A 12,042-nucleotide genomic window follows, 5' to 3' on the forward strand; every position below is an offset into this window, starting at 1 on the left:
GGACATCCTACCTCCTGCTACCAGCTCAACACAGGAAGGGAACCAGGCCTATCAGACAAGTCAACAAGGAAGGCAAAAACATCTAGGGTCATGGCCAACCCCACCCTGGTTCATACCAGTTGGGTCAGTGGGACTTATAGCAAGATAATGAATTCCAGCCCTTGTGCCTGGACTTTGCCCTCCCTTGATTTAACCCTTAGTGTAGAGTAGGTTCAGCCAGCATTTAATCAGTGTCCATGACTGGGGATTGGGGGAGGCTGGGCACTTGGGACAGTGACATAATGAGGGGTACGGCAGTGATTAGGCTCTCACGGCAGACACACGAGTACAGAGAGACAGGCAGAGGGGGCTGCAGTGGCCATGGAAAGGATGGGAGGCTCAGGACCCACCTCCCAAATACTACCCCCACCCCACACACTCCATGGATGCTGGAGGCTCAGGCTTGGGAACAGGAGGATGGTCCCCCAAGAGGCACAAGTCCTTACAAAGAGAACTGGTTAGCCCTAAAGTCCCAGATCTGTGAGGTGGCCAAAATCGTGGCTGCAGTTCCAACCTTCAGAACTCAGTGAATCGGGGCCTTTGGGCCCAGGGCCCTTCAGCTCAGGACTCCCCACCTGCAGGGAGGAGAGCCAGCGCTCTGGGATGGCAGGGTCAGTCTTCTCCAAGGAAGTAATCCACAGGGTGCCACCCTCCTGCCCACCTTCCTTCTGTTCAGTGCCTCTTCTCCCACAGGCCACCTTCCAGAGGGGGCAGCAGACCCCAGGCCAAGAAGCAGCGCAGGCCGCCCCACCCGGCCCCTCGCCCCACTTCGCCCCACACAGCACCCTAGGTTGACATCCTCGGCCTGGGGCTGCAGCTCACCAGGTTTCCCATCGTTCGTTGCTGCCGCTGTCACTGTGACACCCTCAGATGGGGTTCGAGGTGGCGGGCGCCCCAGTCCCTTAAATTGCCCAGAAGCAGCTCTCAGCCTCTCCTTCGCCCTCTTCTACTCAGAGGGGAAAAAAAAAGAATCGAAAGGAATTGCCCACGGAAATGTTGGTGTGGCCATGTTTTTACATGTTTGTGTGTGTTTTGTTTTTTGAAAAATATTTTATTGTTAGCCCACCGATCAATTTGGAAAGATGAAATTTGCTCTTATTCCCATCACTGATTTTGAAGTCCCGAGCCAAAGCCGAGCCACAAAAGCAGGTTAGGTGACGACCCGGTTGACCCATCTGTGAGGAGCAGCAGGGGAGGGCAGAGGGTGAGGGGCCAGATCATTATTCTTTTTTTTTCCACACTCTCTCACTCTCTCTTCTCTCCACGATTATTGACTGCCCCAGGGGCCTGATCACAAACCCTGCTTGGCCAGGGAGGCGGACACTTCATCGGCTAGCGTGGCAAGCTGGGGCGAGTCCACCATATTGATGCTACCAGTGGAGGAGACGTTGCTGAGGTGCCTGGGAGACGTGTCCCCGGACACCACCGGCGACTTGTACACGATTTCTGCCCCGTGGTCTGTCTTGGCTTTGGCATTCTCTCGGAAGGTCAGCTTGTGGGTTTCGATCTGCAAGGAAAGGCAGGGTGTGACAAAGTGCCAGGGAGAGAAGGACAGGCCCTGAAGACCCCACCACTACCAGGGACTGGCCTTGCCTTCCAACTGGCAGTGCTTGTACCAACGGTCCTTTCCTCACCTGCTTCTCCAGACACAATAACCAGTGTGTTTCTTGTGTACCTTCCAGAGATGTCCCACACACATACAAATGGGTGCCAGAGTCCGAACATACATGTGTGTTCAGCAGCTATGGTAACAATATACACATGCTTTGCACTTTGATTTTCAAACTCACTTCCTTCTGCTATCAGGACATACTGCTCAGCACATCAGCACAGCAGAGGGACCAAACTTACTCCCCAGCATATGCCATTTAGGAGCTTTCAGTCTTTTTCAGAAGCCCAGAGTGCTAGGGCTTCGTTTATGCAGAAGAACATTCGAATAACCTTGAGTGACCTTGTACACACATCATTTTACACTCATATCTTTTGACTTAGCATCTCCTAGAAGTGGAGACGCTAAGTCAAAAGATAGGTTTCTCCCTTGTGCTGGGGATGGAACCCAGGGCTTTGTACTTGACAAGCACGGGCTCTACCACTGAGCCCCCCACTGCCCCCCACATTATGTTCCGCTAGATTATCACCAACTTGCAAGTAAAGGTGTTGAAGGAGAAGCTTCAGAAAGTCAAGGGCCATCTCCAGAGCCACCTATGCCAGCCTGGAGCTTCACAAACGCCTTCCCAGTGCCAGGGACTGATGAGTCTGAGGTGGCAGCAACTATGGGCAACTCTCCTTGGTACGCTAGAAGAAATGACGAGATGACGCCCTTCCTAAAGGGACAGCAAAAAAGCCAGGAGTCCCAAGGATACCAGGAAATTCAGAAGTAGGAAGTTTTAGCTGGAAATATGAGTTTGCATAATATTCTCTCCTGATTTACTCAAAGTAGACAACACCATAACTCCATCTTATGTTGGGTCCCAGACTCTTTGAGTATCTGCTGAAGCAAGAAAAATGTGAACACATGTGCTCCCACACACAGTGCCTCCTTTCCACGCAATTTCAGGCATCCATGAAAACCCAAGTGAAGAGCCTGATTTCAGCGGTTTGAATGTGAGTATAGATAAAAGCCAGACTCCCATTCAGGATAGGTGCATATGTCATTCGTTTTGGGTCACTGTTTTGAAAAGAGGACCCTTTCATACTACTGTACTTGAAAGGTTATTTGAGAAAAGCTGTGATAAGAACTTTTATGTTAATTTTTTTTCCTGTGGTGCTGACAGTGGAACTCAGGGCCTTTCTCATACTAGGAAAATGTTGTGCCTCTGAGCTACACCCCCAGTAGCAATTAATTGTTTTTATTGTTGCTGTTTGTACGTGCTGTTTCTTTAAAAAAATAAAAAATAAAAAATAGAAGGACAGATTCCTGGGAATGTCCAAAAATCCCGCAAATTGAAAGGAACCCATGGGGCTGGTCATGTGCTCTGCTCCCTGTTTGCAGTTTTGTTTATCATAGTAGGGAAATGGGGGACTGAATCAGAAAAGGATCCCCTGGGATGAGGACAGTGTGTTCTGAGCAGACGCAGGGCCCTGCCCACCCTTTCTGGGCCATCACAGAGTTGAATTAGAAACAGGAGTTGAGAAACTTGGCTTAGACGTGGCTCCTGCAAGTCACCAGGCCCCTTCCAGACGCATGCTCATTTGGGGCTCACAAACTCACCAGGATTTGTGTATTTCCATCCTGTCTTGCTAAAGGAAAAATTGAGGCTAAAAATCTTTAGGTCTTGCCTCAATCACAACAGACTTCCAGAGTCAAGCCCAGAACTTACCCCAGGGCACAGAAATTTCCAGAGACTGGTGGAAGCCTTCTTTAACCCAGAGGATCTCTAATGCCCAGGCCTGTCCCAGATCCACTGAGTCAGATTCTGGGGAGAGGCCAAGCCTGATGACCACCAAAGTACCATACCTAGAGCAAGTGGGGAAAGTCCCATAATTTGGTGACGTTCCCATAACCTGTTCCTTGTGTACCAGGGCTGACCTGGGGGATGGCTACTTGCCTTTGTGGGTGTTTATGAACCCCAGGGCCTGGCACAGTGGTTCTCACCTTTGCACTAAAAAAAATCATCTGAGAGGGACTATGGTTGTGGCTCAGTGGTAGTGCGCTTGCCTCACATGTGTGAGGCCTTGTGTTCAATTCTAGGCACCACATAAAAATAAATAAAGGTACTGTGTCCATCTACAACTAATATATATATATATATATATATATATATATATATATATATATATATTTAAAAATCATTTGAGAGCTGTTATTAAAAAACCTCATCTAGGGGCTGGGGATGTGGCTCAAGCGGTAGCGCGCTTGCCTGGCATGCGTGCAGCCCAGGTTCAATCCTCAGCTCCACATACAAACAAAGATGTTGTGTCCGCCAAAAACTAAAAAATAAATATTAAAAAAAATTCTCTCTCTCTCTCTCTCTCTCTCTCTCTCTCTCTCACTCTCTCTTTAAAAAAAATTAAAAAGTAAAAATTAAAAAAAAAAAAAAAAAAACCTCATCTACCCAGTTGCACCTGAGTCTAATTAGCATCTTCAGGTCTCAAATTTGTTAGAACTCCCACGTGACTGCAATGGGCAGCTAAGGTCTAGACTCGATGTCCTGGATGCTGCTAAGACAGTCAGGCAAGATCCCTTGCTTTCCACCTTTGGAAAACTAGACAAGCCTTGACCAGGCAATGAACACCCATATCCAAATGTGGCCTCCTTCCTGCCCTTCCCCCTTACCTTCTTATTTCCTCCTCCAGGGACATGAGTGATATTATCCAGAGACCCAATCTTCGACTGGACTCTATCCTTGAAGTCCAGCTTCTCAGATTTTACTTCCACCTGGCCACCTCCTGGAACACAACACACACAGCAGCCTCTTGCCATCTCTCCCTGTGGTTTAGTAGACTAAATATCCACTGAATGAGAGCTGTAGTCTGCGGAGCCAAATGCCAGGGGCTGCTGGGGCACCACAAATTTAAGTGAGACCCCAGGGCTCTGGAGGGGAGCCCTTGACGACAGGACAGCACTGGGACTCCAAAGGGGGACCGAGCCAGTGATTCAGGGAGAATTGTTGAGGTTCTCCTTTGTTTAGAATGTGTTTGGGTATAAGTACATCCTTGCAAAGAGCTTGAAAACATTGCATCATCTCTCTAATCAAGGTGTACATCAAATATTTACTATGAAAACTCTTCTTCCTTAGATAATGCAAAGGTAAATGACAGCTCAGTTGGGGAGAAATTATGCTAACTTCTAAATTGGTTGACTTCCAAAAAGTGAGATCTTCCCATATTGATATCCTGTAAACCACGGCCCTGAGAGTTCTCAGAATCAAATTAAATGTCAAAATGCACACTAAAAAAGGAAAGACCCCCGACCCTTTCTCCCTCCTTGACCCTTTATCTTTTTCAGGGAACAAAAGATTGAATCCAGGAGTGTTTTACTCCTAAGCTACATCTCCAACCCTTTTATCTTTTAGACAGGGTCTTGCTAAATTGTCTAGGCTGGTCTCGAACTTGTGATCCTCCTGCCTCAGCCTCCCAAGTTGCTAGAATTACAGAATGCACCATGGCACCCAGCCCTCCTTGACCCTTTATGCCAAGCCCAAGAGTGGGAGACAGGGCACGAGGATTTCTTGAGGAGGATGAAGACAGCCACTCACAGCACATGAGGATGGTTGCCCCAGGTGTGGTGTAGCACAGTTTTCTCTGATACTCAACTCCTACAAAGTGTCCAGGGAGCCAGAAAAAAAAAAAAAAATCAGACATGTTCTGGTCCAAATTGACTTTCTCTTTCCAGTAAAGACCTCTGCTCCAGATAGAGCCTGAGGGAGGCAGAAGTCCCTGCTGTGGACTCTCATGTGCCATTTGGAATCTATGCATGTGCTGCAGACACCGTGGGGCATGAACGCCAGAAATCCCAGGGCCTTGGGAGGCTGGAGGATCACAAGTTCAAGGCCAGCCTTGGCAATTTAGTTAGACCTTTGGCAAGTTAGTGGGACATTGTCTTAAAATAAGAATGGCTAGGGATGTAGCTCAGTGGTAGGGCACCTTGGGTTCAATCCCTACTACCAAAAAAAAATCTATACCTGTGCTGTTCAATATGGTCACCACTGACTGACTGCAGCTATTTACATTTTAATTAAATAAAATTATTTCAGTTCTTCAATTGCATTAGCCCCATTTCAAGTGCTCAATAGCCTCCTGTGGTTACTGGCTACATTGGACAGCACAGGTGTACATTTCTGTCACTGCAAAGAGAAGAAGGGTGCACTGATTTCCTTACAGTGTGGGATGGGAGGGAGAGTAGCATGGGGGCTCTCCAGTGGCCTCCTTTTCTATTTAAACAAAGTCACAGCAAGGGCATGGCAATAGCCCAGGGGTCTCATGTTGTAGCTGATGCGGGTGGTGAAGTATCCCCCATGTTGGATGGGAACCAAACTAGGCCATCCATATAGCTGGCCTTCAGGGGCACCCTAAAGGCACTGTGTACAAACTGCTGGAGAATCAGTCACGGGTTGGGGCTCGGGACCAGCATCCCCCCTCCCTCCATGCCTTATCTTAGCCAATAAGGCCCTGCTCAGGAGCAGCTGGGGCAGCCACGCCTCCCAGGCCCCAGCAAGTTCCACACTAACACTCTCCTGCAGGATCCAGGCAACAAATCCTTCCCAGCGCTCTGCCCCTCCTGGTCCCACCCCAGGCCCTTCCCGTCCCAGAGGGCTACCTGGTTTATGATGGATGTTGCCTAAGGAGCCGCACTTGGAGGTCACCTTGCTTAGGTCCACTGGTTTGTAGACTATTTGCACCTGGAAGTGAGAAAGAGCAAGAGAGAGAGAGAGAAAGAGAGAGAGGAGACAAGGAGAATAAAGAGGGATTATTTTATTATGGGTGTGACAATGGAAAGCATCTGTGTGAGCCTGGGCCGCTGGGTCAGTGGTTCCCGTCTGCCATTAGGAACACACCCAGTCAGGATGGAAAAATGAGTTGTTGTTGAAATTTGGCCAGTTCTGCCCCAAGAGAGCTGGGTCCTGATGGACTAACTGTGGGACTGCAGCCTCTGCAATCCTTGCAGAACAAAGACCCTCAGGGAAACTGGGGGACTCTCAGTCATTGAGCAGGGCCACCCTGGTTATTTAGCAAACAGTTAAATGTGAAAACATTACTCCCTTGCTGACAGGAGCCTGACAGGCCACATCCAGTGGGGGTGGTTAAGGAAGAAGGGATCAATGTGATCTGTATTTGCAGCCTTTGCAAAACCTGCTTGGGGAGGCCAGAATGTGGGGTGAGTGGGGCCCCTGGGAGAAGAGGCTGCAGGAGGACTGAGGGTGGGCTCCATTCTGGGACGCTTCCACAGAGGCCAGCACCCCCAATAGAATACAGACGGTCAGCAAGTGAGACCCAGTGGGACTCAGTGATTCCGGGTAAGAACCAGCTGGCGCCTGAGCACATGTGTCCAGGACGCTTCAGCCTCTACCAAGAGGAAGAAAGTAACACCAACAGGACAGGCAGGTACACAGCAAAATCCACACACCCGAGTGCCTTGGCAAGTGCGGGCAGACTCGACACGGGGGGGGGGGCGGGCCTGCGGGCTCAGAGGCAGCCTTACTGCCAACCCTCCCATGGGAAACAATGCCCCTGAGCTACCCCTGATCTCAGCTCCCCCAGGGACCCCGGGATGGACGAATCTCCTGAAGGCAAGTCTCTAGTAAAGCTGTAGCTTAGAGGGGCCTGGTGGCAGGTCACTCACTGGCTGATAATCTCCCCAAGTCCTGAGGCTCCCACGTAGACCCTCTTGGAGGTCAGCTGAGGGCACAGGAGGCTCACCTGCACACTCTGGGAGGAGGAGGCCTTGTGTGTGAGAATAACAGAGAAAAGGAGGGGCTTTTCCTTAGGTCTAAATAAAACAATCCCAGTAATTTGACTTCAAAGTCGCCTGGCCTTTGCTGCTTGCTGAGGGGCTGAGGAAGACAGGAATGTGCACAGGAAGGACGCAGGGGCAGCAGCCTGCACCTGTGGAGGCGGGCCGAGGGATGAGCACGGTAAGGACCATCTTCAAACAGCTCTGGGGGCAGCCCGAACTCTGGGGCGGACCCTGAAGGAGGTGGACAGGGGCATCGGGCTCTCCTCCCTCGAGGGAGGCCCGGGCCTCACTCCCTTCCAGCTGGCTGGCCTGGGTGAGGTCCCTTGTGAGAGGGAGCCAGGGTGGTGCAGAGCAGGAGATGCTGGAACCTGGAGTGGCCAGAAGAAAAAGGGACAGATGAAGGGGGGCCCTGGGCAGGTGGTCAGTGAAACTGGGTCCACCAGAGGAGAGAGGGGGGAGGAGAGCAGCCTTGGAGAGGAGCCTGGAGCCCAGCCAAGAGGCAGGGGCATCCCAAGATGGAGGAGCAGGGCCTGCCTGCTGGGAAGCCCCTCCAAGCTGGGGAGGGCCAGGGAGCAAGCCAGAGATGGGGCTTGCCAGAGACATAGTACTCCAAAATGCCACAGGCTGCCAGTGTGTGCGGGTGACTCCAACAGCCTTCACCAGAAAAGAGTACTGAGGTTCCTCCCGAAGCCAACAGTGGCCACTGGCCAAGGACAGCGCTCCTGGTCAGCCCGGACTAGCTTGTGGTTCCATGTAAGGTGACAGGCTAGCCCGTGGGCTGGCACAGTGCAGGACACACAGGAGGAAGTCCCCTGGTGTCCTGGGCTCTGCAGCTTCTTTGAGCAACCACTCGTCACCAGAGGATGTGAGGCACGCGGCCCCTGGGCTGCCTTCCCAGCTTCCCCTCCAGGAGTATCTGCCCTCTGCAGCCCAGGAGCCCAGAGATTTGTCAATCTGAGAAGCACATGGCCTTCCTCCTCTGGCCAGGGTGGCAGTGCCAGAGAGGTCACAGCCAGAATTCCTCAAACAGCAGCTGGGCAGGGGCCCAGGAACAAGCACCTGCGACGGGGTGGGAGTGGAGGACAGAGGGACACTTAGCAGACACTGGTGAGGAAGCGTTAGTGAGGCCCCATGCGCAGCCACAGAGGCCTCAGAGGCAGGAGGCAGGGTCCAGGTGCTGGGGCAGCAGGGGCGCAGCACATTGCAAGAATAAACCCTCTGGGCTGGACCAACTGGAGGAGGACCTTCCTGGGAGCTCGTGACACTGCCAGCCAGGAGCAAGGTGCTTCCCCCAGAGACCAAGCCCCTCCAGAGGGGTAGGCCTCAGGGATCTCAAACCTCCAGCTCCCCAGGGTTAGGTTTGGAGAGTGCACAGGGAGCCGGGGAGAGCACACAGGAGTCCAGCCAGGAGGGTGACAGTGTCTCTGAGCCCATGGAGGGAGGATGGGAAGTGAGGATCAGAGTCCAGTATCCCCCAGGGACACATCCCTGAGGATACAAGGTGTCCCCAGGGGCGTTTGGAGGCAGCCACATTGAGAAGGGCCCTAAGAGCAGTTCTCCATCAAATGGCCAAATGACTGCAGACAGGACCTGTGGGGCTTTCCTTTGGCTCTTTGTCTAGAGCCCGGCTAAAGGTGGAGCTGGGTTCAAGTCTAAGCTGAGAGGTTTAGGAACTGGCCCGCCCAGAAGATGCAGGACAGCCAACCAGCCAGTTTGGACCCTCTTGCCCTTGAGGTAGGATGGTGAGACCTCTGTGTCCACTTGCCAGAACAAATGGGCCACCTGCCCACAGTGGAGCCACCTAAAGTGAAACTGCCCATCTGATGGGGGAGGAGGTGATACAGCCCAGTCTTGGGTGCTACCACCTTCAGCCCAAGTTCAAATGGGCTGTGGGGCTCCTGGGAACAGGGCCTGGGCAGTGAGTGGGGGCCATGATGGGCATCACGCTGTGAGGACCCAGCTTCTAGGGAGGGGCCAGAGAGGGGATCAGTCTCCTTCCCTGTTCTCATTTTGACTTTGTTGGTAGTCCTGGGGATGGGTCCCAGGGTCTCACACTTGCTAGTCAAGTGTTCTACCACTGAGCAGAACATTCCCAGTGCTTTGTGTTTTTATTTTGAGACGGTCTTGTGAAGTTGCCAAGGCTGGCCTTCAACCTAAGATCCTCCTGTCTCAGCCTCCTGAGAAGCTGGAGTTACAGACCAGCGCCACCCAGTCGAGCCAACCTTCCCTATTTGGGCCCCCCATGGCCCTCACGAGCTGGAGGGAAAGGGGGCTCCTGGAACATGAGGAAGGACACTGGACACAGGATTAGGATTTGGAGCCCCTGGGCTGCATTTTCCTGGGGGACACGGGGAGATCCCGAGCCCGAGATGATTTATTCTGTGCAATGTTTTGCAAGTCGAGACGCTCATGCCGCTTCTCAGGAGCACAGCGCACACACAGCGGGGCGTGGGACGGACGGACGGACGTGTGCAGGTACTCACACTGCCGCCGCCCGGGACGTGTTTGATATTATCCTTTGAGCCACACTTGGACTGGACGTTGCTAAGATCCAGCTTCTTATTAATTATCTGCACCTTTGATAGCCAGAAAAAAGGATGAGTGACACACCACACCCAGATCCATCGCTCGGCACCACACACCGGGCCTCCAGGAGGGCGGAGGGAGGCGCCAGGCCACGTGCGCGGCCGTGGGGGGAGGGGCGGGCCAGGGCCACCCCTCCCAAGGGACAGATTTTCAGGAGGAAGGGAAGAGGGGGGCGGCCTGCAAGGTCTGGGGAATTGAGCTTGGTGACTTGGGATTACAACCAGATCCTCCCGGGGAGGCGGGTATTCACTTTACGGAAGGGTCCTGTGGAGCCCGTGGGGTCCTGAGGCCTGTGAATCAGAGACGGGGGTTCAGCAGATTGGCCTGGAGGAGAAAATGAGCCCAGTCACACGTCAACAAAAAGCCCCGTGTTCTTGTCCACACAGCCCTCCGGAGCGGGGGACACTGAGAGAATGCACGCGCTGTCCTCTGGCCCGGGGGGCGCTGCACGCACCCGGAGATTTTCTTTGAAAGAAAACCCCAGACCCTCCCTGGCCTAGGACTCGGTCCCCTGGAGAAGTCTGGCTGAAGTCGCTGCACTTTGGAAATTCCCCTTGTGAATTTCCCACGCCAAGCCTGAGAAGCCCTGGCCTCTGGGTGGCCTGTGACGAGTCCCTCTCCAGGGAGTGCTCTGTGCCCGGCTGTCCCACCTCCCACCACCCCACCCTCTTCCACTTCCAGCCCACCAGGCGCCTACCGGAGACTGGAGCAAGTGTCCCCGTGTGTCCCCAGGTGTGGCCCTGAGAGCTGCATTCCCAGGAGCTGTGACTTTGTTGACCAGGGAGACAAGGTGTGGGGACGGACACCATTTTGGTAAAGAACGACTGTTACCCAGTTTGCCCATGAACTAGGCCAGCGGGGTTTCAGGGGAACTGAAACTCCGGCCTGGCTGCGCCACCTTCCTCCCAGGTGTCTTTCCCCAGGAGCCCGCGGTGCCCTGGTTCTTATTAATCACAGATGTAAATAACCACGGCTGCAGCTCCTAATGGAGAGCCAGCAGGGCCAAGCTGGTTTCTGAAAATTTGAATGCAAAACCGGGTCTGCAGTGGCACCTTTGCGAATACTGTGGACAGGCTGGGACTGGGGTCAGGGTCTGCACTCCCACCTGGTCTCTGACCCATCCTGGTTTTTTTCTTAATTTTAATGGCCTGAATTGTAAAACTTTGGAATCACATATTTAACCTATCTCTTTATTTTCTCTCATGCCCACGCCCCCCATCCCCCAGTAGTAGGGATTGAACCCAGGGTTGCTTTACCACTGAGCTACATCCCAGTGTTGTTTTGTTTTGTTTTTTGGCAATCCTCCTGCCTCAGCCTCCCAGGTCATTGGGATTATAGGCATGGATCACTACACCTGGTTTAGGTTACTTTTTTAAAAAAACTGTTTTTTACGTTAGAAAAACACAGCATATGATTTCAAAAATAGAGTTGCGAAAACAAAGCAGCTTTCTTACCAACCAAACAGAATGACTATTGCATTTTGTTCTATTCCTTGACGTCTTGTTTGTAACCACTGCCTTACACATACAAATGGTAGAATTATTGCAAACATACCATTTTGCATCCTGTGTTAACATCATATCTTAAGCATTTTTCTTTTTTTTTTTCTTTTTTTTTTTTTTTTATTTGAGAAGGAGTCTTACTATGTTGCCCAGGATGGGCTCCAACTCCTGGGCTCTGCCTCCCAACCTCCCAAGTCTGGGACCACAGGGTACACCACCAGCATCCACCAGCATGATTCTTTTTTTTTTTTTTTTTTGGTACCAGGGATTGAATTCAGGGGCACTCAACCACTGAGCCACATCCCAGCCCTATTTTGTATTTTATTTAGAGACAGAGTCTCACTGAGTTGCTTAGCACCTTGCCTTTGCTGAGGCTGGCTTTGAGCTCACCATCCTCCTGTCTCAGCCTGCGGAGCCGCTGGGATTACAGGCTTGCGCGACAGTGCCCGGCTGCTGGTATGGTTCTTAATACTACATCCTGTTTCATCCTGTGATTGCTGATGCTGTGCTATCCACACA

General features: G+C 52.1%; 1 protein-coding gene across 9 annotated transcripts in view; it reads right to left on the reverse strand.

Moving 5' to 3' along the window:
* Positions 1 to 760: 760 nt before the first annotated feature.
* The window catches only part of Mapt (microtubule associated protein tau), a 92,132-nt gene continuing 80,850 nt past the window's right edge, over positions 761 to 12,042 (reverse strand). For all 9 annotated transcript variants that reach the window (XM_077110469.1, XM_076869232.2, XM_076869231.2 and 6 more), the window contains 4 exons: positions 9,919 to 10,011; positions 6,299 to 6,380; positions 4,316 to 4,428; positions 761 to 1,546 (listed from right to left, as the gene is read on the reverse strand). In XM_077110469.1, the coding sequence (XP_076966584.1) occupies positions 1,331 to 1,546; positions 4,316 to 4,428; positions 6,299 to 6,380; positions 9,919 to 10,011 (504 nt within the window). In that variant the 3' untranslated portion in view covers positions 761 to 1,330. The remainder of the gene's footprint in view (positions 1,547 to 4,315; positions 4,429 to 6,298; positions 6,381 to 9,918; positions 10,012 to 12,042) is intronic.

Source organism: Callospermophilus lateralis, chromosome 11, assembly GCF_048772815.1.
Source record: "Callospermophilus lateralis isolate mCalLat2 chromosome 11, mCalLat2.hap1, whole genome shotgun sequence".
Taxonomy (NCBI): domain Eukaryota; kingdom Metazoa; phylum Chordata; class Mammalia; order Rodentia; family Sciuridae; genus Callospermophilus; species Callospermophilus lateralis.